The following is a 26445-nucleotide window of genomic DNA, read 5'->3' on the forward strand; positions in this document are numbered from 1 at the left end:
CATGTGTAGGTTTTTTTTATTCCCATAAGGAACAAGAACTTGCTACAATAACGCTGCAAACCAAACAGTATTCTTCCCAACTGGACTTCTTTTACAGTGGACCAGAGCTTCATCCACATGCCTTCAGCACTTGCATTCAGGAAGTCTGCCGCAGAGGGCAGCTCCTCTGGTAGATTTGTTTTGCCCAACAGCAGAGACCAGGAGTGTTAGGCTCTGTCCTTAGAAGAGTGCCAGAGGCGCCTTTACCATACTGCCCACACACCTAGACAGTGGCAGCAGTATCTTTCCAGACCAACACTTTCTAACCGAATGACTTCACAGGTGAGAAGCCTAGAGCAAAAGCCTAATTTAGTTAAAGCTACTGACTTAACTTGGCTGTTTTCAGGCTCCTTGGCTCTCCTGAAAACCATGACCATACTCTGTCACAGTCACTACTTTTTCACGTTTCAAAATTAATCTGTTGTTTCTACAGTCCTCATCTAATGAGAGGAGGAGCATCTAGTTATAGCAAATTAGAACCAAGATTGAAGAACATCAGCCTGTAGGAAACTATACGGCTATCTGAGATAACAGAAGATATTACTATAATGCACTAAGATCTGCCTAAAGCATCTGGATCCAAGTTCAAGGTCTTACTTTCCTTTTTTGTCTAACAGCTGGTTTGCACCAAAAGAAACTTTCACATCAAGTTCCCTGAATATATTAAAGGGGGGGAATAAGTAATCATTTGCACACACACCTAAGAGAAAGTTAGAAAGCTGGTTTATTTGAAACTGTGAAATCAAAGTCCAATAAATAAAACACTTAACATCACCGCTGGACACTATGTAGGGAAAACTCTGGCAGGACTGGACTGCTCCCTTGGTGCCCCAAGCATGGATGAACCCCGAAATGACTTCCCAGCTCCCCACTCCAAGCCACCCTCAAGAACAATCTTTAACAGTCCATGGCAAGCCTTCCCCAGATGCACGCTGCCAAATTCCTCCCTGCTGGAGTTTCACCGATACCAGCAGAACGACCCCAAAGATGACAGGGTTCACAGTATCAAGGTTTTAGGAGGGAAAAGAGTGCCTAGATTTCACAGCTTCTACAGTGTCCCTCTTCCTCGCTCAGAGCCCTTCAAACTGGTTCATGAACTGTGCTAGGCCCTAATATAATCTTTTTTAATAAGCTATTATTAGGCTGTAAGAATACACTGCTTCTTCCTCACTGTCACTCTTTAGGGTGGGGCATGCAGTCAATCCCATAAATGGTACTTATGTTTGTTCAACACTGTTATTAAATTACTAGATTTTTCCAAATAGGAGATTCTCTTAGTTTAAGTAACTGTATATTACATAGACATTAAAATTATTTGAAGTGATCAATATGAAAATATCAAGATTGTATCCAAAATAGAATTTCAAACAGCTTATAGAACCTCAGGTGGACAGTCACCAAACTCTGCTAAAAATGTCATGCCCTTTTAGAAACAGCACAAAAAAAGTTCTGTATCTGCTTTAAAAACTACTGCGCAGGGCAAAAGTATGCTCACTGCTTCAAAAAATAGAAATAAGCTTGGGCATATCACCCTTTTCTTGTAACACTGGCACAACTGACAGAAGAGCCTGCTCTATTTTTTCTTCTGGGAAAGAAGGGTGGGGAGAGAGGGATGAAGAAAAAATAATGCATATTATAGGTTATTTATTATGTAACTGGCTGTTAACAAATATTGGAGGCACTGTTTGACAAGCCAGACAAAAACCAAGCATACCCAGAAAGACAAGGCCTCAATGTGGCCACCTGTACTAGTTTGCTCTTCAAATCAAGTGAACCTTCCCAACAGCTTTTCTGTAATCTGTAATAGGGAAGCTAGTTCATATTGAACAAGATTGTCTGTTTGGGTTTTATACTATACTTATGCTCTCTATAGGACAATAAAAAACAATCACTACCTAAATATCATCAGTTCAGGTACTCAACAGTTTTAAAATCTTGATGCTACCAACTGATCCAGTTTCAGTTTCTACAATGCAAAGGTCTTCAAGCCATCTAAGTAAGTTGCTGGGGAGGAAGCACTGCTCAGTTACTACCTCACGCAACAGCAATTTAAAATGAAAATCAGATTTTTCACCAAACTCCGGTGATATTTGGACAAGGCTTCTAACGGTAAGTGATGTGCACAGAAGTCATATACTCCACACATCAAAGCAATCTGCCACTCTCCAAAGCAGTTTTGCTTTCTGAAAGAGAAAAGAAACCAAATGCAGCTACCATGCTTTGAACAATAGGTATTTAAACAACCAGGCTTCAACACCAACAAAGAGTAAACGCTTCTGGTTAGCAAGATCTATTTAACGGGTAAGAACACAACCATTTCAAGTCAGTTAATTATAACACTTCAACAGGCACCCACCCCCAAGTCCCTCAATCCCCACCATGATGATACTAGTTTGATACTAGAAATCACCAGACTTAACTGGCACAGATATTTTGACTGGGGGGGGGAAGAGATTGCCATGTATTTTATTGCTACCAGTGCACTGGGAATTTGAAGGGGCAATGGATGTAATGGCTACAATTGGTTCTTCAGTAGATAAAAATAGGGTTAACAAAATTAGGACTTAAAACCACAAATAATCAAATAGATGTTTTTCACATAGTTTACCTCAGTATTTTAACCAACATTATACATTTTATTGTTTAGAAAAGATGACGACATTGCAGAAAAATAAAATAAAATTTGTTTTTAACAGGACAAATGTTTTACATGGTGGTATAAAAAGTATAATAGGAGCCCGGAGGGGAAGAAAGGGAAACAGAACAAAAAAAAAAAAAAAAGAAACAAACCTCAAAAAAATCACTACTCCAGAAAAAGTAAAAAGCTAAAACAAATTCCAGATGTGTAAGTCTGAAGGTTTTAGCTTTTTCAAATACACAACTACGTGTGCCTTTCACAATAACAGTCACAGCTGAACAAGACTTTTTGTACTACTGCACCCTTCAACAGGCCAGTCCGCAAGTTAAAACAAATAATACAATAAACTGCTAAATCGGTAAGTATGCAATTATGGATTGCTTTTAGCTGTTATAAAAAGCTTGTTTACATATCTAATGGTTCATCTTTTATATTCAAGCTGTGCTTGACATTTTTTAGTTCAGACATACTGAAACCCAGCAGCACAGATGGTTTGTCATTACTTATCGCCTTTAAGCATATATTCCTCCTTTTTCCAAAGAATGATGCAACATCAATTTTCCACGCATACAGCAGCGAGGAAAGTAAGTCCATCTCTTTTTTAGAAGGATATGGCCTCTCATGAAAGTAGTCTGTCAAAAACTGGGTTTGAGCCTCATACGAGCTGTGATCATACTGTTTAGGATCTACTGCTAGAATGCGAAGTTCCTCACTAGAAGGGAGCTTCTTCATCTCAGTCCTACTATTAATCTTTTGTCGTTTGAAAGGCACTACCCCTAAATTCATTTCTCTTTCTGGAGTTAGAGCTATGCCAGTACTTAAGCTCAGAGGCTGCTGTTCCTTGTTCCTTTGGTCTTCTGCAGCAAAGCAGGAATCCGATTGCTTTCTTTTCAGTATCACAGAATCGTGCTTTTCACCATTCAAGAACAGTAGCTCTTTCTTCTCAGTACGCTCAAGCTGCATCTTCACACTTGAGTTGCTGTCTTTGGGAGCACTTCTACAACGGAGCAAGTGTACAGCAATAGCTGTTAGAGTCATATTTCCAGTGTACACACCACAACAGTGGATGCACTTGAAAGCAGGAGACTTTAGAATTGTATGTACAGTTGGCATTATATGATGCCGCTCTTTCAAATGCATTTCATAGGTTTCTTTACTAACAAACGTACCAAAGCAAAAGGGACAGGTTAACACTTTTCTGTTGCATTTGTTATTCACTTCTGCTGTCTGAGGTTTCACTTTGATGTAAACAGGGACAAGTGTCCTTGAATTTAGTCCCGCAAGCACTGCCAAATGTATTTCTCTTTCACCAATGTCTTCTTTTGGTAACACTGTACTGAAATCAAAGTGTGGAAACACAAGGTCACCCTGAGCATCATTACCTAGTTGAAACCCTCTGTTGCTATAATCTGCATGTAACTGCTTTTTCCCATTGTGTGTTTTATTGTGCTCCACGAGGCTTTTTAAGTCATGGAAAGTAACTGTGCAAAACAAGCAAGCTAAGCCATGCATTAAGAGATGTTTCATGAGCTCTTCCTCACAGAGAAAACACTTACAAGAGAAACAACGGACAGTCTTTTCTGTCATCCACCTCAGAAAGGGTGCGCAAGCTGCAAGCTTGTCAGGTTCCGCGGTATTCTCCATTTTTACCTCATTATGCTTGTGGGCCACCTCCATGTGCACCCGGTAGACATTTGATGGGAAAAGCTCATTGCAAACAGGGCAAGTCTTCCACTGCTTAGCCTGCCTGGTAGCCTGACTTGTTTCAGGCCCAGGTGGGGAGGCTTGCAACGATACATTCTGAGACGTTAAAACCATTGGAGGAGATGGTGCGCTAGCCGGTGAGTGGGACAGCTGAGTTACTGTCCCAGACTGCATTAGCTGGATGGGCACTTGTGGTGGCGTCACGGTTGCTACTCCACCACCAGGAGGTACAGGCAAAGTAACTGACACCGGGGCAAGAGTGTACGTAGGTATCCCATTAACCTGCCTACCGGTTGGAATCAACTGCCTAAGTATAGAACCTGTAGTCAAAAAAGTTGCATTTTGAGAAACTGCAGGTTGAACTGGCTGATTTACTGGGATAACTGCTGGGGCAACAGGTTGATTAAGCTGAAGAAACCTAGGTCTGACCGGCTGCCTGACAGGAACAACCCCAGAGGCAACAGGCTGGTTCAGCTGGAGAACACCCGGCGCAACTGTCTGCGTCACGGGAAGGACGCCGGGACCAACGGGTCTACTCACGTTCCCAAGCGACTGGTTGACAGAGAGGACTCCTGGTGCAACCGGCTGATTCACAGGGAGGACTCCTGGTGCAACCGGCTGATTCACAGGGAGGACTCCTGGTGCAACCGGTTGACTCACAGGGAGGACTCCTGGTGCAACCGGTTGACTCACAGGGCTGACGGGCTGAGTAACAGGCAGCGTTCCAGCTGCAACTGGACCATTTATAGTACCAATGGGTTGATTAATAGGGAAGAGCCCAGGCCTGACAGGTTGATTAAGAGGAAGAACTGTGGGGGCCACCGTTCTATTTACGGTCCCAACAGAATGATTAAGAGGAATAGGTCCAGCCCTCACAGGTTGATTAAGGGGAAGCCTGTGGGAAACAATGATAGGCTGGGAAGGCAACGGCTGAATATTAACATTGTTTTGACCTACAGGAAGATTACTAGATACAAGAGTAACGTGCGACGGGGCGACAACCAGAGCAGAAGTTGTATGTGGAAGGCTACCAGAGGCACTTGGGACGGTCAGTGATCTGACTGTGTTTTGAACTGCTTTTGGCTGCACCACACTCTGGTTTTGATTATTCTGTGGAAATGCAAGCTGGATGCAAGCCGGAGATGTGACGGAAGCTGGTGGGGCAGTGGCAGGCCCTGCAGATGGAGCAGCCACTGCCACACCTTGGAGAGGCTTTGGAGCAATATGCATTTGTTTCACGAGTCCTGGTTTCTTAATATGTTCTGAAATCACAGACCGAAGTTTGTTCTCCAGGTCTCGGTGTGTTTCAGCTGTCAAAACATGATACATTAAAGAATCTTGGCTGTTTGCAGAAGCATTACATTTTTTACAGTAGTGCTCAACAGAATTCTCTTTACTTTCATCAGGTTTCTGGCCAAAATATGTACTTATTAAGTTTTGGAAATGGTTCATCAGCACATGTTTCTTCATATTGTAATACAATGTGTCTGTAAATTGACATTTTAGACATGTAAAGTTTATAATATCACTCCTGAATTGTTTCATGCCATCCAAAATGCTGACGGTATAGTTCTGTATTCTTTTATTAGATGAATGAAACATCCGGATATGTTTTCCCACTATTTTGGGATCAGAAGCAAATGCACATTTTGGGCAAGGAACCACCAGCTCTTGGTCCATTTCATCCTCGTGGTAACGGTGCAAGTGATTCTTGAATGAAGTAAGCAATTTTGACGAGAACTTGCATAAGCTACAGCAGTACGGCTTTGTTCTGTATCTCTGCAAACAAAACAAAAACATCCACTTAGAAACTGCCAGTTCCTAAATCCCTGTTATCTGTTTGACAGTAAGTCTGTACTATCACCTGTCAAAAATGCCTTCATGGGGTGTATAGCATGTATCTTCTCAGTTTCTTCTGTTTTTGAAAAGCAGATTTAAAGATGACATACTTAAGGGGAGAAACATTTGTGCCCTTCTGGCTTCTTCATAATTTACTAAGAAGCCTTAAGTGAGTTACTTTCTACTCCAGTTCATAAGAAGTAATTCTGAAGCCCATTTTTAAAGATGGGAATTACAGAACAAGCTAAGAAGAATTTGTATGCCACTGTACATAGGAGGTGAAGCCTTAGCAATTAGGAATAGCAACCCTTTTAAAATATGACACTTTTAAAGCTTTATGTAGTTCACCCATCTAATGAAGAAAAAGATAGAATGGGTGGGGATTTTTGTGTATTTCAATCCCCTACCCTTCACTGAAAGCTCTCCAAAAGTACCTCTCCCAACAAAGCCACAAAAGACTAATTTTTTAAGAACATTCTTTTGGAGCCAGATTAATAATAGAAAGGAATAAAGCCCTTTTTTGTGATAAAGCAGCAATGACCTCTTCATATTATCTCAACATACTAGATATCCCATCACAGTAATTAAGAAATTTTACCTAGCACACTCATTATAGAGCATATAGATTCTTCCCAGATAAATATTTTAACTGTATAAAAATAAACCTATCTTCCACTAAACAGTGGTTTGCTCCCTCAATTACGTGTCACTTGACAGCATTACTTTTCATATCCATATGGACATTATTTGTTCTTTCAAAAAAAAACAAAACAAAACAAAAAACCTGTCAACCATTTTTTCTTACCAACTTCCTAGAAAGTCAACCACAGCTCCTGCCAAAAACTACAGAATCAGTCACAGCAACATCCAGGTGACAAATCTGCACTCTCAAACATGCAGTGGAAAACTTGTCTGTTCCCTCAGATGTGTTTTTCCACCTTAGTGACTTCTGCCCCTTATGAAACACCATCCAAAGGGAACAAGCTGTTCCACCACTACAGCACCCAGCCTAGCTAGATCACCCACATACAGGTCACAGACATGTTATGAAGAACTGTAGCAAAAATCTCTGCCAGTATTTTTTTGTCATTTCATACAGACATGAAGGTGTCATCTAATAGCAGTACTAGAAGAGGCTCCTGAGGATAACCAAAATCTAACCTGTAAATTCAAACAACTGCATCAGATAAAGTCGCTGCCTGTCTAAGGCTGCTGAGGAGTACACTGTGAAGGTATCAGTGAATTATCCTCTATTTCTACTCTTTAGGTGTCCGGTCAGCTGCTAGTAAACAGCACCACAGCAAATTAGAAGACCCTTCAATCTTACTATATACTCAGCATACTGAGTAGAGAAAGGTCACTACTGAACTCATGAAGACACTACCGAACTAACGAAGCATACAGAGCATTACTAAAACCTGCACCTCACTAGCCTTACTTCTGAAGAAGTCAGGTGACAACAAGAGGTGACTGCTTATTTTAATTGGTTGTCCAAGGCCTAGAAAATCTTATATGCTTTTAAATACTGGGCCTATCTATACATTCTTTTATTCCCTGCCACCACCACCCCCCCACTCCCACGTTTCTGGTTTGGGTCTTTCTGTCCCCATAAACTTACACCATAGTGTAATGCACTGTCAACATTTCCTTGCTGTTAAGTCTGAATAATTGTTAGGTGCAGTGAGAATACTCTACAAGTGGTCCAAGTGTTGAATTCATTTACTATTCCATAGAAACAATGTTTTTACTTCTTATACAAACAAGCACTGCAGTATACCATTAAGGAACCACCCCAGTACCTGCACACTGGTAAGTCTAGGAAAAACAATGTTCCATTTCTTCTTATATAATTTATTTTTTGATGGAGGTAAAAATAAGACTTCAGCAAAAGAAAAAATTAGTTCTGTACCTCAAGTTCTACCAAATTAGGACAAATCCTAAAGTCCCACTACTCAGCTCAAAAAAAAAAAACCCAGCCATGAAAAAAAAAAAAATCAGAAAAAATTCTGTTTCAGCAGAAGTATATGCAAGTCTACTACTTTGAAGTTTTCTATATGAAAGAGAGCTCTTCCACAGACACCTTAGAAAATTATTTCATCAGCATGTTCTCCTTGCATCTAAGCTGCTTTTTTATGTTTGTAAGTGCTATTACAGTCTACTAATGGCATCTCAGTTTTATAGAAAATTTGACAAAATAAGAATTCTAAGCCACTTAGGAAAAATTACACACCTTGGAGATTGACCAACACAACCCTAATCTACAAATGGAACCCAAAAAGGCTTATTGGAGGCATTTAGAAAAAATTAGTCCCACTCCAAAGAACATACCCCAAAATGCAGTAACACTTTCCATTGTGTTTCATGTCTGGGGAGGAGGGAGAACCTTCCCTGTTCATCTAACACTGAAGATCTCCCAACATTCAACTTCTTTAGTCAGAAGGTGGAGGAAGAGGCAAAAAACACAAAAATCAGCAAGGCTAGAGCTCAGATAACATGCTGACTGGAGCCAGGAGACCTGATAAAAGAAGTTTTCCATGTGCATAAAGAAGAAAAAGAAGGAGGAACTAAAGAAAAAAAGAGAGACCTTCATAACCATCAACAGGATTTATTCCATTCACCTAAACTAAAGGTAGTTTTGACTGAAGGTGACTTTAAGCCTTCTCTGAAGTGGCACTAAGGCTAGAAGCAATCTGTCTCTGTGGACCTAGCCAAACAAGTCACTCTCATCCACAAATTCATGTGACTCTCTCATCCACAAATTCACGTGAACAGATGAACCTCCGGTCTTAAATGTGTGAACCTAAGTTCAGGAAAGGACTGGGACACAAGACAGATGAAGGTCCTGAAGGGCAGGAGGGGTCACTTTCTACTAAATGACAGTTTGGCAAAGACTGAGTGGCTTTGTTTGGTCAGGCTGGATGTTGAGGGATTTGTTTAAAAATGCAATTATTGCACTTGGCAGCCTCCATCTGTTTTAAAGACAGTAAAGGCAGATAAACTAATCCTGGCAAATCACCCCTACACTATTCTAAACCATTACCTTTTGATTCAGCGTGAAAAGAGCAGACCCACTGCTGATTACATATTGTTGACAGGCCTTCATCGTGGAAGCAATGAAGAGGCCTAAGACTCTTGAGCAAGACTGAGAAGAGGTTACCTTTTCTTTTGGATACACTCCTATGCTCTACATAATACCTTAGAAACTTGCTAGAATATAAAATTATAGAAATCCTTTGGTTTGGTTCATCTCAACCCTGCCTTTTTTATAGATTCTAGCTTCACGCAAGATTCCAACTATATAAAACTAAAAGCTGTTTCACATACACAAGTCTAACTGGATTATGTTCTCCAATGCAACCCTATTCCAAGCCGCTAATGACAGTTTCAGATTAATCCACTCACACCTATGCAATCACATTTTCACCCTTCCAATGAAACAAGCATCACACTGTATACAAGAGCATGTTAAGACTACACATGAGATTAGGCTAAAAAGGCAGAACATTAGTGTGACATCTTCAATACTGACATTCAAGGCTGTATCCTTAAAGACAGTGAACGGCATATACAGTCCTTATAACCAGCTGCATTACAGGGAAGAACACAGAGGAAATGAAAGATTATTCCCTAACAGTACTTAGAAAACAGATGTTAAAGCTATTTTTTTTTCCTATAAGAAAAGGTGTATTTCAACTTTCCCAGGACTTCTGTAAATGGTAAAATTCAGCAACTCCACATGCACATCTACCCAGAATTTCTAACACAAATATACATACCTTCCTTTTGCCCACAGACTCCCAAGGAGAGACATCACTCCATGAAGTGTTACAAAAGTGTTTTTCACCTGGGTCAAAACTTTTAAGATTCTAAAAGAAAAAAGAAAACAAGAAATAATCTGCTTTTGCAGACTCTTCTGAACACAAAAATAGTCTCAGTACAGACCAAGGAAAAAGAAAAAAGGAAAAACCACACAAAGAGAGGCTGGATGGAAAGTCCATACAGTATTTGGATACAGGTCTCAAAACAGATTTCAAAGAAATTATTTCTCTGACCCCTCTTTGATTTATTTTACCTCAAATACTTGTTCATATGACTCCCTTGTAATATAGTAGGAATTCTGATCACTTCATAGTTACTGAAAATAATACAGGAGTGAAAATATTTACACTTTAATTCCATTGCTTCTAGCCAAGTTCACAGTGAACACTGAAAGATATTTTCTCCCTCAACTTTCCTCCTCCTAAATCTGTAATATTTCACTATTTACTTCCATTTATTAACTTACCACTATGGTTTACTTTACAACAGGTTTTAGTATTAAATCTTCATAGTATTGCTATGCTTTTAACTTGGAAAAACGAAGACATTCCCAAAAGCTTATTTCACAAGCAGCAGTAACTTTCCTCAAGCTGTAAAAGCAACAATATTATCACATCTGGAACAACCATGTCAGGGTAAACAACTTTGCTTATAGCATTCTTCTAATTAAATCCATCAGAGCAGTTTATGCTCCTCAAGCCAAAGTCAGCTACTACTCTAAAAATCTGAAGTTGCTCTCGAATCTTTTGAGGGCTACACACAGCCAAACACAAACTTAATGAAAAAAATAACTAGATTCCTGTTCGCTAGGCATTTCTTAAGACCCTAGGCTAGCTTCAACACCACACTAGAGCATCTTAGATCAAACACAGGCTCCAAATCCAGGCTTAACCCACAGAAAACCAGTGCTTTTCCCCTCACATTTTCCTTCCCTTTCACCAACCACTCATCACTCAAAATTCTGCATGATGCTTAGAGAGGGCAGGATGTGTTCACCTCTGCACCAAACCCCACTGCAGATTAAATCATCTTCAAGAGAAATGGATTCATAAATCTAATAGTTTGCAATCAAAAAAACTGCAATATTTAAGTGACATTTACAAGCAACACAGGATATACTGAGGAACAAAAAGAAGCAAAGCCTCTAGCAGTCAAATATACAACCCTACTTAATGCAGGCTCTGTCTGCACTAGGCTCCTGTCCACACTGTGCAAGTGTGAGCATCCCTGTGTAACAGATTATAGCGAGCCAGAAGGTCATGCCAGTGATTATTTGATTTAAATTAAATATTCAAGAATTTAGAAAAATGTAGCTAAGTTTGCAATAAGCTTTCTAGCTTTTTCAACCTTCAAGTTTCCCCAAGGAGATTCCTGAAGAGCTCAGGGCAACAATAAAACAACCCCTTCCATTCTAATCAAGGTCTAGGTACTGAGTCATCTATTTGCCCTTCAGCCAAACCTTCTTAAAAAAACACCTTAGAAAGAACCCTTGCATGGAACAAGAGAAATCCCACAGCCTTAGAGAACACGATGCTTTTCTTTCCTATGCCTGATAGAGAAAACAAAGAGACTTAAGGTTTACTAACAATTCTTCAGCTGAACACACTGGAGTGAACTACACACTCTTAAAGAGGTTTTCTTGAAGTTTATGGCCTACCCCAAACATGTTCTACTTTTGGTTGCAGTACTCTCCAGGAGATGCTCCTAGACTTGAATGCCAGATTCCCACAAGCCAAATGTGTGATAGTAAGTCTAGGTAATATTGCTGAAACAGCTATTTCCTACAGAGAACTATTCACTGATAAAGAAAGATAACCATTCTTATCATGTAATTAGTCAGTGCTGCAAACGGCTATTCTAAACTCTTGCTTTAAACAGAGATCCACGTTGATATCCCAGAAGCAAGCTTTGATCAGCTAATTTGTTATGCCCTTCCCACATTTCTCACTTGAGGAGGGCAGGAAAACAGAAGGGAAAGGTAGCAAGAAGGGAATAAAAACCCTCTGAGATGCCTGATTAATCCTGATGCATACATAGTGGGTATTTCTAAGTTTAAAAGGAAAACATTTTAAAACTAAGAACTGTTCTCCCTCCTGTATTAAAACCACCACTGTTTTCCAGAACAAAAAGATAAAATGCTCAAGAGTTTAAATGAAGACTTAAAAGATCACAATATGTTAAAGCTAAAACAAGTTTACTAAAGGAAAGTCTCTGACATTAGTGTACTTAGAAGTACTACTTTGAGAATCAAACTAGTAATCTAGCACAAAAAGCTCATGTTTTCTTCCTAGTAGAGATCAGTTAAGAACTTTTAGCCTAAATCCTAATCCATTTGGTCTCCAACCTACAAAGAGATACTGGTTGTATGTGAAATTCCTTCACCTTCCTCACAAACTACTGTCCATAATCATGCCTTATTAGAACAGTTTAAGACCAATTTTAAGACCAGATGGCAAGTCAAGTCTGTGTTGTATCATATCATATCATTTCACAGCATTTCCTAAATTGTCCAGCCTCCTCACAAGGACAATGTCCAAAAATCAATCTTAATATCTGAGAAAAAAGAGACAAACCTTAAGTTACTTCTCACCTATTAAGACATCACACACCCTATTCCACCAAAAAGAAATACCATCATCATATGAGGCAAGTACAAATCAAGTTATAAAAATGATTCTTCTTGCTGCTAAAGTTATAAGAAAACCAGTCCCGGATTACTTGGAAAAAACAAACTGAAGTTATAAACTTGGCTGAGGGAGAATCATTTGCAAAAAACTAAAATGGTATTTTCTTGGCCCACATCTCAGAGAGCTTTTTCTAGAATGGGAATGTTTGCTGGGTTCCCCACCACCACCACACATATTAAAAATGAAACAAAACCAAACACACACCACCACCACCTCCAAAAAACAACCAACCAAACATGAACACTTTATTCCTCATTCAACATTAAACACCATGCTACAATCAAAAAGTTAAACTGCAATCAATTTCATAGCAAAAAAATTAGCATCATCAAAACATTTCTACCTCAAAGGGTCAAGACAGAACAGCTTCTGACTTCAGAGGTTTAATTACAAAACATTATAGAACACAACAGTAAGCAGTAAGAAAATGGAAATTACTAGACAAATACACTTTCCCTGAGCTGTTATGACATTCGTTTAGATATATCAAACATTATTCAACTGCAATAACCAAGAATGTTCCATAATTACTTATGCATGTAGATCTTAAGCATTTTTTCCCCGATCATTTACTTATACAGTTTCAGAAAAAAACACCACAAAAGACACAATAGCACCCACACAGACAGTTAACTTACTTTAGTACTATCATACAAAATTAATCCAAACTTTTGACTATGGTCAATGTGAAGTCACAAACACCCTAAAAGCCAAGAAAGCCTGTGTACCAGCTGGCTGAAATGCATGACTGTTTAGACACCAAGTTGCACTACTGCATTTGCACTTTTTTCTGATATTAGGCTTGCCAAGCTGATGGTGTGAATTCCGCCTGCTTGCTGCACAATACCTTCTCCTGAAAGTGGCAACAATGGTGCTAGGTTCGTATTGATCACCCCAGTACACCTGCACATACTTTCTAAGAGGCAGAACTGAACTACAACTGAGTTAAGACAAGTTTGGTATTTCTCCCTAGACAAAGTTTAAAAGGCCTGCAGCAAGGTTACTGGGTCTAATTGCTTGTCCGTTTTCAGAAATACTGACGATTTGTATATCCTTCAGAGGTTTGCCCTTGATATGTGATGCCTTTGAGTAGGCTCAAGTCTTCATCTGCTTGTGACTTTAAAAGAATCACAAAAAAGTTGCTGTGTAGTACACAAATATCATTTCATTAGACTGGTGTTTTTCCTAAAGCTGTACTGTTTCCTTTTGTTGAACTATTACTAGCAGAGAATATGCAGCACCATCTATAACACATCTTGTTAAGAAATAAGAGTTTCTTTCAATGTTACATACTAAAACACTAAATTCCACCCCTGGCATATGAATAGTTAGTCATGAGTAATCCATCAAGTAAAGACCTCACCATAAAGATCTACAGCAGTGGAGTATCATATATACACTAAAAACTGGAATGGTTGTCAAGGGTCTAAGTTTCAGATTGGTTTACATTATTTCAAATGCTTTACCTTCAACAATTCCCTGCAGCTGTCAAGCCCAAGATCCACAAGAATGCCCTTCACCTTTTTTCGAGCCTTCCTGATATTATCAAGATTTTGAACAGGAATTTGAAACATTTTGCAGCTTTCCTGAAAAAGAAATACAAAAAAGTGATGGAATACTTGAACACAGGCACTTGCACTTAACAATATTAAAACAAAAACTGAAGTCTGAAAAATGTATTCTTAAATATGAAAATCCAAACGCCTTAAGCCAGAGAACTGGTCTCAATAATTCCCAGTAAATCATTTGCTTCCTCATAAAGGAAACAGAATCTGATTTGGGGGGAAAAAAAATCCTTTACATCTCTATCTAAACAAAATTCCAAGTTTTTCTTTCAGATCTTGGTGTCTATACTGTGTTTTGTGGGGCTTTTTTGTAAGAGAACATGAACATCTGAATTTTACTAAGTTCTACTCAGAAAATTACTATAATCTCACTTAGGAAGGAGGACTTCAACACTTTTCAACTTGAATGTTAGTGTCAAGATAAGAAGCCTCTCTGATAATTTGGTTTGTTGTCATGCATGAACATGCTTAAAATATGATTGCTAGTAAAATCTAAATTCCCCACAAAAGTTTCTGCTGTTGTAAGCTGATATGGACCTTGGCATAAAACAAGCTACTACAATATTAATGCAGTAGAAATAAAACGTAATTAACGTATGGCACTGATAGCTAAATATGCTGAATTGGGACAAATTTTTTTAATACCCATATGCTTTTAGTTCTCGTCCTCTTACTCTCCTAAGGAGTGTATATAGCTCTATCACCTTCCCCTACTCCAGAATCTGGATTTATACCCTATCCTGTTCCCTCCAGCAAGCTGCAATAGCTGGACTCCAACATACAGAGGAGGATGACAACTAAAGCAAGATTATGGAAAGACAGATTATCTGCTGCAGGTCATCTGCCTGAAGGGTTGTTGTGCAGTGTGGGTGCCCACCTGTCTAGAACAAACCACCAGGAAGGGTCCAGTGCTTCCCCAACAGCTAGGCCTTTAGCACTCCCTGTGCAGCTGGGCTATGGGCACACCAGTTGCTTATCTTCAGCTCCCAGTACATCATAAGGTATCCCCATGGGTTTAGCTTTAGAAGTATGTGCCTTTATCACCTCCTCCCTAGATTACAGCAAAATGCAATTTAGACTGAGATTTAAGAAACTTAAATGGGCACAGAATGCAACAGAACTACCCTGCACTTAAAAAGGTCACTGGGAGCTTCACAGGTATTCCTTTGTTCTTAAATAGCTGGCAGAGGACCCAACAGAGTTTAAAAGATTTCAGTCCTTACTGCTAAACAATTCATCCATCCAGGACAAGCTCTAACAAGAAAGAAAAAAAAAAAAGAAAAAAAATCAAGAAAATCCCCAAATAGTACTTCAGCCTTAATGGTCCTGAATGTCTTGAAAAGCTATACTTCTCAAAAAAAAAAACCAAACCAAGACCACTGTCAACATGAAATCTCTGCCTTGGAAAGGCAAGACTTCCCTGTAAACAGTTGCAAAAAAGCCCCTCCCATATAAGACAAGTTACAAAAGGGGGGAAAAAAGAAAAAAAAACAAAGAAAAAAATGTTTTCTATTTTGTATGTCATCACTCAGGAAGACAAAAAAACAAACCTTAATTTATGTACAAAACATACAAAAAATTGAAGCTTTTTTAATTAAAATTCAAACAACTCACATGCTATTCTCCTCTTCTTCTCTCCCCAAAGGAAAGGCGTGTAGAGAGAAATGGAGAGGGAGCCCCATTTGACAGATGCTAGTCTTGTTTTCTAATATTTTTTATCAGTAAGAAGTCTGGAAGACATTCTGATATCATTGGGGTAGGTGTGGAACAGGAACCTATACAGAATGGAATAAATCAGAGTAACTAGTCTGGCATTCTATCAAAATCCAAGGAATAAAATTAAGACATAAAATCCTCTTTTTAAAGTGAAGTGAAGCAGGAATTTGTATCCTCTCTGGTTAAAGCTTTATGATCAGTCCCTCCATGACAGCAGGTTGTATGCACCAACCCCGTGGTCCACTGCAGGTAACAACAGAGCTGACAGGATGTCAACATACTCAGATCAGCCAGAAGATGTGGTTCAATACGTTAGGCTCCACTGGAAACAGCTTCTCCATCTCATTCCTTTAACTGATACACTGATGCTACTGAAGAAGGTGAAGCATACATTTCTTGAGGCATGTCTATCTCACAAAAAAAGAAAGATTACTCTGCAAATGGTCTATAGTATGTAACATCCACGTATCTCAAGAGTTTTCTTAACCAGTCATCTTTCTGAAATGGAAGCCACTAATTTAGGAGGAAGAAGAAAAACAAAACAAAACACTTGAATATAAATTACTTATTTTCCAGTTTTCAGGTAGTCGGTCTTCAATCCAAAAAGATGTATATTTCTATATGATGTGCAAGGTTATTCAGCTGGTATTTAAACAAACTGCTTGGGAGCACGACTATGTTACTCATCTAACATTCTCTGTATCCATTAGACCAGCAATGCTCCATCATACAGGTCACAAAATTTCAACCTTCTAAGCTTATTCCCTCAAGCCCTCAGTTTAATTGCCCGATTACTATACAGTTTATTATCCATACCTCTTTTACTACTACTTTATTTCTCTTGTATTCTGGACATTTGTCAAGCCTTAGCTTGCACTTTTGTTTCCAGGCATAGGTACAGTCAGTCTTTTGCTGGAACACATCCCATTCTTAACCAGCAAATTCAACATGAAAGCACTGCTGTAAAATTAAACCTGAGTTATTCTAGCCAAAGAGTCTTGATCCTTTTACCGCGTTGGCTACCTGAAAGACAAATTTATCTTAAACTACTTTTAATTGTAGTTTCAAAAAAAACCCCAAACCTTAAAATCCACTGAGTTTTCACATATAGTACCTTTTCATAAACAGAACCAAGGCAAGTTAATAGCAAAATAAAAGAATAATTGTAGCAGCGGATGTCCCAAACTAAAAAGGTTCTAAAAAGGTCATTCAACCCCTGCTCAGGCATTTTATCCACCAATCTCTTCCTGGATTTCCTGTTCATTTAGGTAACACCTCCCTAACCATACAGCATGTAAGGAGTTGCATGTAACACTATGTAACACTTATGTAACAGCATGTAACACTAAAGGTTCCCTCAATTTCTACAACATTTATAATCATATAGTATAACATTCAGCTACGTTCAGCTTCTCAACAAAGACCACAAAAGTAACTCTGCCCTTCCAGTAGTAGTGTACTATTTTAATACTATTCTAAACAAGGTAACAGTCTGGACAGTATCTTACTAATCAATGACAAATACCAAGTAACTATGCTCGACTATTTCTCTGCATTAAAAAAAAGCAGAAATACTAACGTTTCACCTCTTCAAAGTGAGAAGCCACAAAATGAAAAGTTTTTATTTGCCTTCCTTTTAGTCTACTACTTAGAACAACACTCATTCACCTCAAAAGAGACCTCAGGAGAACACCCAGTCCAGGCTCCTATTCAAAGCAGGCTCAACAATGAATTTCAACCGGGGCACATGGCACGCTGGCCAGCCAGGTCTTGAAAATCTCCACAGACAGAAGTTTAACAGCCTCTCCGGGCAAGCGTTTCCAGTGATGGACTAGTGCTCACAATGAAAAGATTTTTCTTTACATCATTTCAGCACCATTTCAGTTCGTGTTCCTAAGGAAACTAGGCATATGTAATCAAATTAAATATCAAGCTGCTATGGAGCTCGAGGAAGGAAGATGCATGAATGTGCCTTCCACATACATGCAAATATATCCAGTAAAATCAGACAGTAAACTAGATAATCAGGCATTTCCAAAGATTTCGTAAAAACAGGCAGCTAGAGAGAAACCCTATGAGAAGATCCACAGAGAAAAAGGCCACAATGTAACTGTTTTTAGACACCAGATAATCTACACAGAAACCAGATCTCCAGAAGCGTTCCTAGGAAGCTGGTCTTCACTAGTCTCTTGCCCACAGAACTGCTTATAGTAGGGAAATTATGAAAGGCTTACGGAATTTTGTCCCTTCATATCACCTGCCTTGGAAATTCAATCATTCTTAGTTTTCATCCTTTATCTAGTAAACTGTCATTAGTAACTGTGGAAGAGATTTTTATAGACACTTTCAGGTTTTGGGATATTTGGGTGGGAAATATTCTTAATGGTTTGTTCACCAGCTTGTATTTCAGCAGTTATCAAAGTTGACAAAGCATCAATAAAAAATTCTTTATTTTCATTTTAGTAAACTCATTAGAAATTGTTTTCTCAACTAATACTGAATTATCAACAACTGCTTCATTCCTGAAAATGAAATGAGAACGTATGATCTACTAATTCTCAGAATATAAAGAACACTGGATAGAAAAGACAGCAGCTAGGACGACGGGCATGCTGAGGAACTGCCTAGAAGGATACGAGTTCAGCTTGGTCATGCTGAATTGGCTTGGATGGGCACACGCTTTGCTGGGTAAAAAACTGGCTGGATGGCTGGGCACAAAGAGTTGTGGTGAATGGAGTTAAACCCGGTTGGCGGCCGGTCACGAGTGGTGTCCCCTAGGGCTCAGTTTTGGGGCCACTCCTGTTTAACATCTTTATTGATGATCTAGACGAGGGGATCGAGTGCACCCTCAGTAAGTTTGCAGATGACACCGAGTTGGGTGGGAGCGTTGATCTGCTCGAGGGTAGGGAGGCTCTGCAGAGAGACCTGGACAGGCTGGAGCGATGGGCTAAGGCCAACTGCATGAGTTTCAATAAGGCCAAATGCCAGGTGCTGCACTTGGGCCACAACAACCCCCAGCAGTGCTACAGGCTTGGGGAGGAGTGGCTGGAGAGCTGCCAGTCAGAGAGGGACCTGGGGGTGTTGATTGACAGCCGGCTGAACATGAGCCAGCAGTGTGCCCAGGTGGCCAAGAAGGCCAATGGCATCCTGGCTTGTATCAGCAACAGTGTGGCCAGCAGCGACAGGGAAGTGATCTTGTGCCTGTACTTGGCACTGGTGAGGCCGCACCTCGATTACTGGGTTCAGTTTTGGGCCCCTCACTACAAAAAGGACATTGAATTACTCGAGCGTGTCCAGAGAAGGGCAACAAAGCTGGTGAAGGGTCTGGAGCACATGTCGTACGAGGAGCGGCTGAGGGAACTGGGGTTGTTTAGTCTGGAGAAGAGGAGGCTGAGGGGAGACCTCATCGCCCTCTACAACTACCTGAAAGGAGGTTGCAGAGAGCTGGGGATGAGTCTCTTGAACCAAGTAACAAGCAATAGGACAAGAGGTAATGGCCTCAAGTTGCACCAGGGAAGGTTTAGACTGGATATTAGGAAGCATTTCTTTACAGAACGGGTGGTTAGGCGTTAGAATGGGCTGCCCAGGGCAGTGGTGGAGTCCCCATCCCTGGGGGTGTTTAAGAGTCGGGCTGACATAGCGCTGAGGGATGTGGTATAGTTGGGAACTGTCAGTGCTAGGTTAATGGTTGGACTAGATGATCTTCAAGGTCTTTTCCAACCTAGATGATTCAGTGAATTTTACTCTCATCAATTTTGTTTTGTTTCCAATAAGCTTATAAGCTCTCCAAAAAGTCATACTTGGATATCTGCTCAACCATGTGCTACATGGGCAGTTCCACTCCCTGGACTCTGTGCCTTCTGAGAGACCTAACTGCATTTATGAGTACATTGGCACCATCAAAACTTATCCAGTCTTTGGAGGGAGAGGGAAGAAATGCATATTGCTTCCTATCAACATCTCTAGGTGTTTTAAGAGCTTTGAAAGATTTGACTCCTGGAAAGAAAAACAGTCAGTTGATTAGAATGGACACTATTCTTGTTTATTACTTCATTTGTTGTAAATTAAAAGAGATTAATAAAACTTACTAGGAGTAGTTATGGTCAACAAAATAATGCTACTTTATCTTCTTAAATTCCAACTTCTATTCAAGTGCAACATGATAGAAATCTTAGGTAAAAAAAATAAACATTTTTTTAGCGCAACTAAACCAGAAGCATTTACAGGTCTTGAATTATAGCTAAACCAGAAACATTTACGGGTCTTGAATTACAGATCTCAGTTACAATAATTTTTCTCTTTTCCTGGCTAAAACACACATAGCCATTAGAAGTCATTTAATCCAACACAAAGATGGCCATCATTCAGTAGTCGCTAATGCAGTAAGAAGCATTAAGGTCTGTGATCACAGAGATAAAGATACAGCACAACAACCTGCATCTTACCTAAAAACAAATTTAGATCACTAACTTTAGCTACTGTGGTTTAACTAACTATCATGATGCTTCATTAACACACAATCAAGCCTCTGTTATCCAAGACTAGTTAGAAGAGAAGGTGGGACCACACCATTCTAAGTCATGGAGCCTTCCCAGAGCACTGGGACTCACACAGAGCTTGACTCCCTTGGGGATCAGCATTAGCCAGAAACTGAACCCAGCAGGACCCAAGCTCATTCCAGATGACTTGAGCATCTACATGAAGCCTACTCAAATCCCACAGGACTCACCAGACCCGTGTGTTTGAGCGCAGAAGAGTCACACACCGAGCCCAGCTCCTCTAGGGAGAAGTACAGATGTGTTTGTGCTGCCCTAGTCAGCCTAGTATGACTCAAAAGACATTTCACACAGACGCACAGAACAGTTCACAGCACAGATAACCCACAACCTGAATAATTCAGCACGGGGACAGAACTGGAAAAAATAAGGCTGCGCTACAGGTTTCAGCAGAAAGATGGAAGTTTTTCAACACAAGCCAGCCCCACCGGCGTTCAACAAGACTTGACCGAAATCAATGAGTTCCCAGTGGTAAAACATAAGGAATCACAAAACTTTGTACGCTCTTCACTGTGTCTCAAGATTTGCTATAATGTGGGGGGTGCTGTTTTTTACAAAACTTTCATGAAATGAACTATTAGAATTACAGGTCTTATTACAGCTTATAATATAGCATATTTATTACACACGGTTTGTCTAAATATTGCCCTAAAGAAAGTCCCTTTTCTTGTTTAAACTTAAACTGGAAGTTTATTAAAAAGAGCACTAAAATTTCTAGAATATAGATTGGATGGGGGACCCCAAAAGTCAGTCTTTACAAGTATTTCACTGTAAGCCTTTAAAACTTTTAAGGGTTCAAACATGTATTTTTGATGATAGAAAACTGTTAAGGGTAACAACCAATTTCCCCTCAATGGTTTACCTGTCAGAACTTGAGTATTTATCAGCTGAAAGGAAGCTGTTCATGATTCTGACAGTACAGAACCATGAATCACTTCAGCAAACGTGAAACAGCTATCTTTTATTCAATTTACAAATCAGGACAAAAAGCATTTCCCACTACTTGCTCAAGCACAAGGCAGTCATATTCAAATGGTTTTAATGATTTGCACTGTACGGGTTATGTCTGTTTACATGACTCAAACTTCTTTATTTTTTCAAAAATGTATGCATTGCTTAAGTCCCATAAGAATATTTAATGTAATTTTGCATGCCATTAACATTTTACTTCTAATTTTGCATGCACACTATTCCCGTGCACATTACAGTTTTCCATAAACTGTTTCAAATCCCCACGTTGCCTAGAAGTAATTAAGATTTTTCATCCACAGACCACCTGTTAAGTTGGTCCCTTAGATACTCTATCGCTTAAGTACTGGCAGAAATTAGAAAAAAAGAAAAGCGGTCCTAAACAGCTGTTTAGTAAACAGTCGTCGTAAAGCTGCGAGTCTTCCCCGTGTTAAAACGCCTCATTAGGCTAATTGCTGCTTCCAATCACGGGCAAACCCGGAAGTCCCTCCTCCCCTCGCGTGCGCGGCGGGCAGGGGACCGGGGGACTGCTCCCAGCCAGCCCACGCGGGCCGCCCTCGGCGGAACACGGCGGACGCCGCCGCGGCGCGGCCAAGCCAGCCGGGGCGGGAGAGCCCCGCCGGACACCGCCCTGCCCCGCCCGCCCCCCGTGAGCGCGGCAGCGAGCACCGGCCCTGCCCGGCGGCCCCCACAGGCCGGTCGGTGGTCGCAGGGGAGCTGACAGCCCCGGGGCCGGCACCCGCGGGCCTGACAGGAGCCGCCCCCGCCCGGAGCCGTCCGGCCACCGCGGGGGGCTTCAAGCAGAAGCGCCCGCAGGTGCGTCCCAGGCAGGGACGCTCGGAAGCTCCGCTGCTGCGAAGGAGCGGCGCCCCCCCGGCAGCGATCCGGCCCCCCACGCCTCCCCGCAGCACGGCTCGGAGCCCCGACCCTCCCCCTCAGCGAAGCCCATCAGCCCCTCGGCGAGGCGGGGTCTGGGCTCCCCGCACCCCGCCGAGGCGAGCCCGGAGGCGAACACCGAAGCCGGCGCTTCACTGACAGCCGCCGGCACACCGCCTCGCCCCCGGGACTACAGCGCCTCTGCCTGCGGAGGCCGCCCTGCCCGCACCGGGCACCGCCGCCCCGCCTCCCCGCGCCCCTCGGGGCGGGCCGCCTGCGGGCGCCACCGGCTCGCCCCGCTGCACCTACCCGGCCGGGCTGCAGGGGGAGCCCGCCGCCTCTCTGCGCCTCGCCGCCGCTCCTGCCGCCGCCGCTGCTGCTGCTGCCGCCGCCTGCCGGGTCGCGGGCCCGCGCCGCAGCCTCTGCCTCCCGCTCCTCACAGCGCTGGCCCCGCCGCCGCCGTCTCGGCCGCCGCGCCCCTCCCGCGCCGCGCCGTGCCCGCCGCCCCGCCCCGCGGCTCCTCCTCCGCCACCGCCTCCTGCTGCTGCTGCCGCGCTCACTCCGCGCACCGCGAGGGCGGCGGCGGCAGCAGCGGTGGCGGCGGCGGCATCATGGCTGGAGCCCGGGACCGACCTCGGCTCAGCCCCCGCGCGCAGCACCCGCCGCCCCGCGCCCGCCCTTCAGCCTCCGCCCGCTCCTCATCCAGAGCCAGAAAGAGAAAATGGCGCTCGATTTATCCGAGGAAGTGACGTCAGGGCTCATTTGCATGCCAAGCAGCCAGCCAATGGGAAGAGACTTGGTCCTAAGCTCCCATTGGCTCCCCAGAGGAGCTGGGCGCGGTTGGGGGCGGGGCCTCAGATGGGGGCCCCCCCCCGGCCCCGGGGTTCACCTGCGACCTTGGCCCCTGCCCCTCCCGCCTGCGCCCTCCAAGGGGCACCACCACTGGGGGCTCTCGCGAGAGCTGGGGGCGTGACGTCATCGTGGAGTGGGAGGAGCCTGATGACACCGTGCCATGACGTGAGATCAGCACGTGACCGCCCAGCAGTGCTGTCCTCCAGTGCAGGGAATGGGGGCTGGAGGCCCCTCCCACCGCCACCAGCCAATAGGGCAGGGCGAGGCCTGGCGGCCAGGCTTCCCATTGGAGGACGCCCCGCCTGGCACCTCCGCGCGTGGCTCACACCTTCCCACCCTGGGGCTCCCCTAGGGCTCCCCTGGCGCCCATGTCGGGGCTAGGCCTGGGGCTCCGGTAGGCCGGGGCTCCCGGGCAGGGATCCGCAGGAGCTGCAGTGAGGGTCCTGGGCAGAGGAGCCCCACCTGACACCCCTCCTTCCGTTGAGGTCGCCTGGGCGCACAATGGTATCCCGCCCATGGCGCTGGAAGTGCACCGCGGCCCGACACCACCTGCCTCTCTGTAGGTCGGTTCCTTGAGCGCTGCCTGCCAGACGTTACTCGTGCTGTGATGGCAGATGGTTTGTGATGAACACAAGATGGAAACAGAATGGATACCCTGTGCCAGCAGGTAACAACCTGCAAGGACCAAGAAAACGGCCACACCACAAGGACCAAGGCAATGGCCACATCAGCAGCGTGGGTGGCTCCACTGTGGGGATGCCTGGTGTGGCTCTGGCCGGAGTCGGCAGGAGGCAGGTTGTGGCAGGAGGTGCACTGCAGTGGAGGTGCGTGGGGCTGTGATGGATCCTATCCTCGGCACACCCCCCCAGAACCTGCTCCCTGCTATCCCTGCTGTCTTCCTGGCTCACATTTTAGTCTTCCCCTTCCCCACAAGGTTGTCCCGGCTTTGCTCAGGCCTTCTCCAAAGTGTTTGCAAACTATTGACTTCATCTAGAGTTTCTTTAACCGTTCATTGTGTGAATGAAATGCTTATCACATGACAGCCAAGGGGAATTCTGCCATTGGCCTTGGTAGCCATGCGATTTCACTGTTTGTCTACACACAGCTCATCCGCTGGCCTGTGTGTTGGCCAACTCCTATCAAAGCCTGTGAAGGCCACAGCAGTAGACTGACTGGTATCTTGTCAAAAAGTAATATTCACATTGGCAGAAAATTATTCTGGTTTTTTACAGTAGTGGCCAACAAAAATTATTTACCTTTGTAGTCAACACTCTAATAAGTACATTGATACATAATTAGTTCTATAGTTTTTGTGTGATAACTTCCTGTTATTAAAAAATTGTATGATATAAATTCATTAGCCATGTACTTTCTGTACCATTGTCTCTGCAGTAAGGGTGTAGGTAAGTCAAGACTCAAAAACATTAATGGAAAAAGGGCAGCCATCTATGAAAGACAAACTATTCGTAGTAGATATACGACCACAATATAAAACATCATTATTACGCAGTGTGAGGAGAGATATGTGCCAGTTAGTTAAAATGTAGCATTTAAAATAATGTTATTAGCTGCTGTCTAATAATTCATACAGTAAAATAATTAAATATGGCTCGGCCAAAATGGAAACACCCAATAGCTCCCACATAATCAGCAACATTAAGCTTCTGTTGCAGCAAAGCATCACCAAATAATTGCAGAGTGTTTCAAACAGTGGATATGTTAAAAAGATTAACCGAAAGATTAAGAGAAAATAGTTGTGAAAGGGTCTTTCACAGATGAACATTACAGCAAAACTGTGGAATATCTCCTGATTGTCACAGAACCACAGAGTGGTTGAGGTGCGAAGGGACCTCTGGATCCAACCCCACTTGCTCAAGCAAGGCCACCTAGAGCCAGTTGCCCAGGATCATGTCCAGACGGCTTTTGAAATTAGCCAGTGTTTTCTGTCACGGTAGTAAAAACAGGAGCTACTTTATAAAGTGCATAAATTAAATGTACCTACATAACTTATAAGTTGGAGTTAGTGCTCATTCACTTGGGAAAGGAGGTTACATTTTCACATCGTGGGACCAGCATTAAATTGTACACATTGGAAGTAGGTTCGTTCATCTCCAGCACAGGCTTAAGACTTTCCAAAGTGAAACCTGTGACTAGACTTCGAAGTCCTCCTCTTGTAAAAAACAAATACAATAGCAACATGCAAAAATAATTTAAGAGGAGGACTTGGAAGAATAAAAATTATAAGGGAGGAGCAATGTATGTATTCATTTTTCCCGTAAATCAACAATTTCAAAATATAAGATTAAATGGGTTTGAGGACCACACAACAAAGAAAAGTCAGAAACACACAATGTAAAAGAAGATTAAAAAGTAAAAAGATCAGGTTTTTTTTCTCAGATAAAAATAATAGCTTTGATCAACTAAATCCAATGGGATTAGTCCTTTGCACTGGAAATGTATTTCAAGACAAGTACTTCTCTAACTAGGAGACATCAAGAAATTTGGCAATTGTGTTTTAATTACATGTAGCTTTGCTGTCATATGGGAGTTAAATATTGGTTTAGTTAACATTTTAAGTAACACTTAACGGTAACATATTAAGTAATATTTTGCTTATACTGTTGGACAGTTCAGGTCTGGAGGAAGTGACAACAGCAAGAGAGTGTTTTGCCACTCACAGTGACTTGTGAGTGCCTTAGACCTGTCTTCTCCTTCCTGTGGACAAGATTCACAACTTCAGTGCTTTCCTATTAGCTCTCTCCAAGCAGAACAGCAGGAGCAAAGAGCACCTACCTGCAGGTCTACAGCCAACAGTTGGGTTGGCAGAAGGGACTCCTCAGACTCTACAGAGAAGTCAGGAGAATTAACTTCCATAGCTGCCTTCCAGGTCCTGGAGGAAGATCCCAAACCACTACTGACCTAGATGGCCTTTCTGGGGAAGTGCAAGAGGATGGAGGAGAGCTCTGTCTTTTTACATTCAGCTAATATGTTTTCCCTTCAACTCTTCAGTACGTTTTCTACATCAACTTATATTAATGCATAGTAGCAAAATTCTCCTTGCTTTTGAAGCAGATGCTGCAGCACATACCAGTCTCAGTGATCATCTTCAAAACCGCCTGTTGAATATTTTCATGGGCCTATTCTAGAAGTTTAAAAATCAATGTAATTACTTTACAAAATCTCTT

General features: G+C 42.3%; 1 protein-coding gene across 3 annotated transcripts; it reads right to left on the minus strand.

The window, feature by feature from the left end:
* Positions 1–745: 745 nt before the first annotated feature.
* On the minus strand, positions 746–23311 carry ADNP2 (ADNP homeobox 2). 3 transcript variants are annotated; one of them, XM_074870226.1, is made up of 5 exons: positions 22718–23309; positions 15906–16066; positions 14193–14312; positions 9997–10086; positions 746–6160 (listed from the first exon to the last, which is right to left on the minus strand). In XM_074870226.1, exons 3-5 carry the CDS (start codon positions 14298–14300, stop codon positions 3083–3085), a joined length of 3276 nt encoding a protein of 1091 aa, XP_074726327.1. In that variant the 5' UTR covers positions 14301–14312; positions 15906–16066; positions 22718–23309; the 3' UTR covers positions 746–3082. The 3 variants fall into 3 exon arrangements, with proteins under 3 accessions (XP_074726327.1, XP_074726334.1, XP_074726342.1); XM_074870233.1 differs by lacking the exon at positions 22718–23309 and adding an exon at positions 16289–18866; XM_074870241.1 differs by lacking the exons at positions 14193–14312; positions 15906–16066 and having other exon boundaries at positions 22718–23311.
* Between the last annotated feature and the right edge of the window lie 3134 nt (positions 23312–26445).

The sequence above is a fragment of the Strix uralensis genome, chromosome 1 (genome assembly GCF_047716275.1).
Source record: "Strix uralensis isolate ZFMK-TIS-50842 chromosome 1, bStrUra1, whole genome shotgun sequence".
In the NCBI taxonomy this organism is placed as follows: Eukaryota; Metazoa; Chordata; class Aves; order Strigiformes; family Strigidae; genus Strix; species Strix uralensis.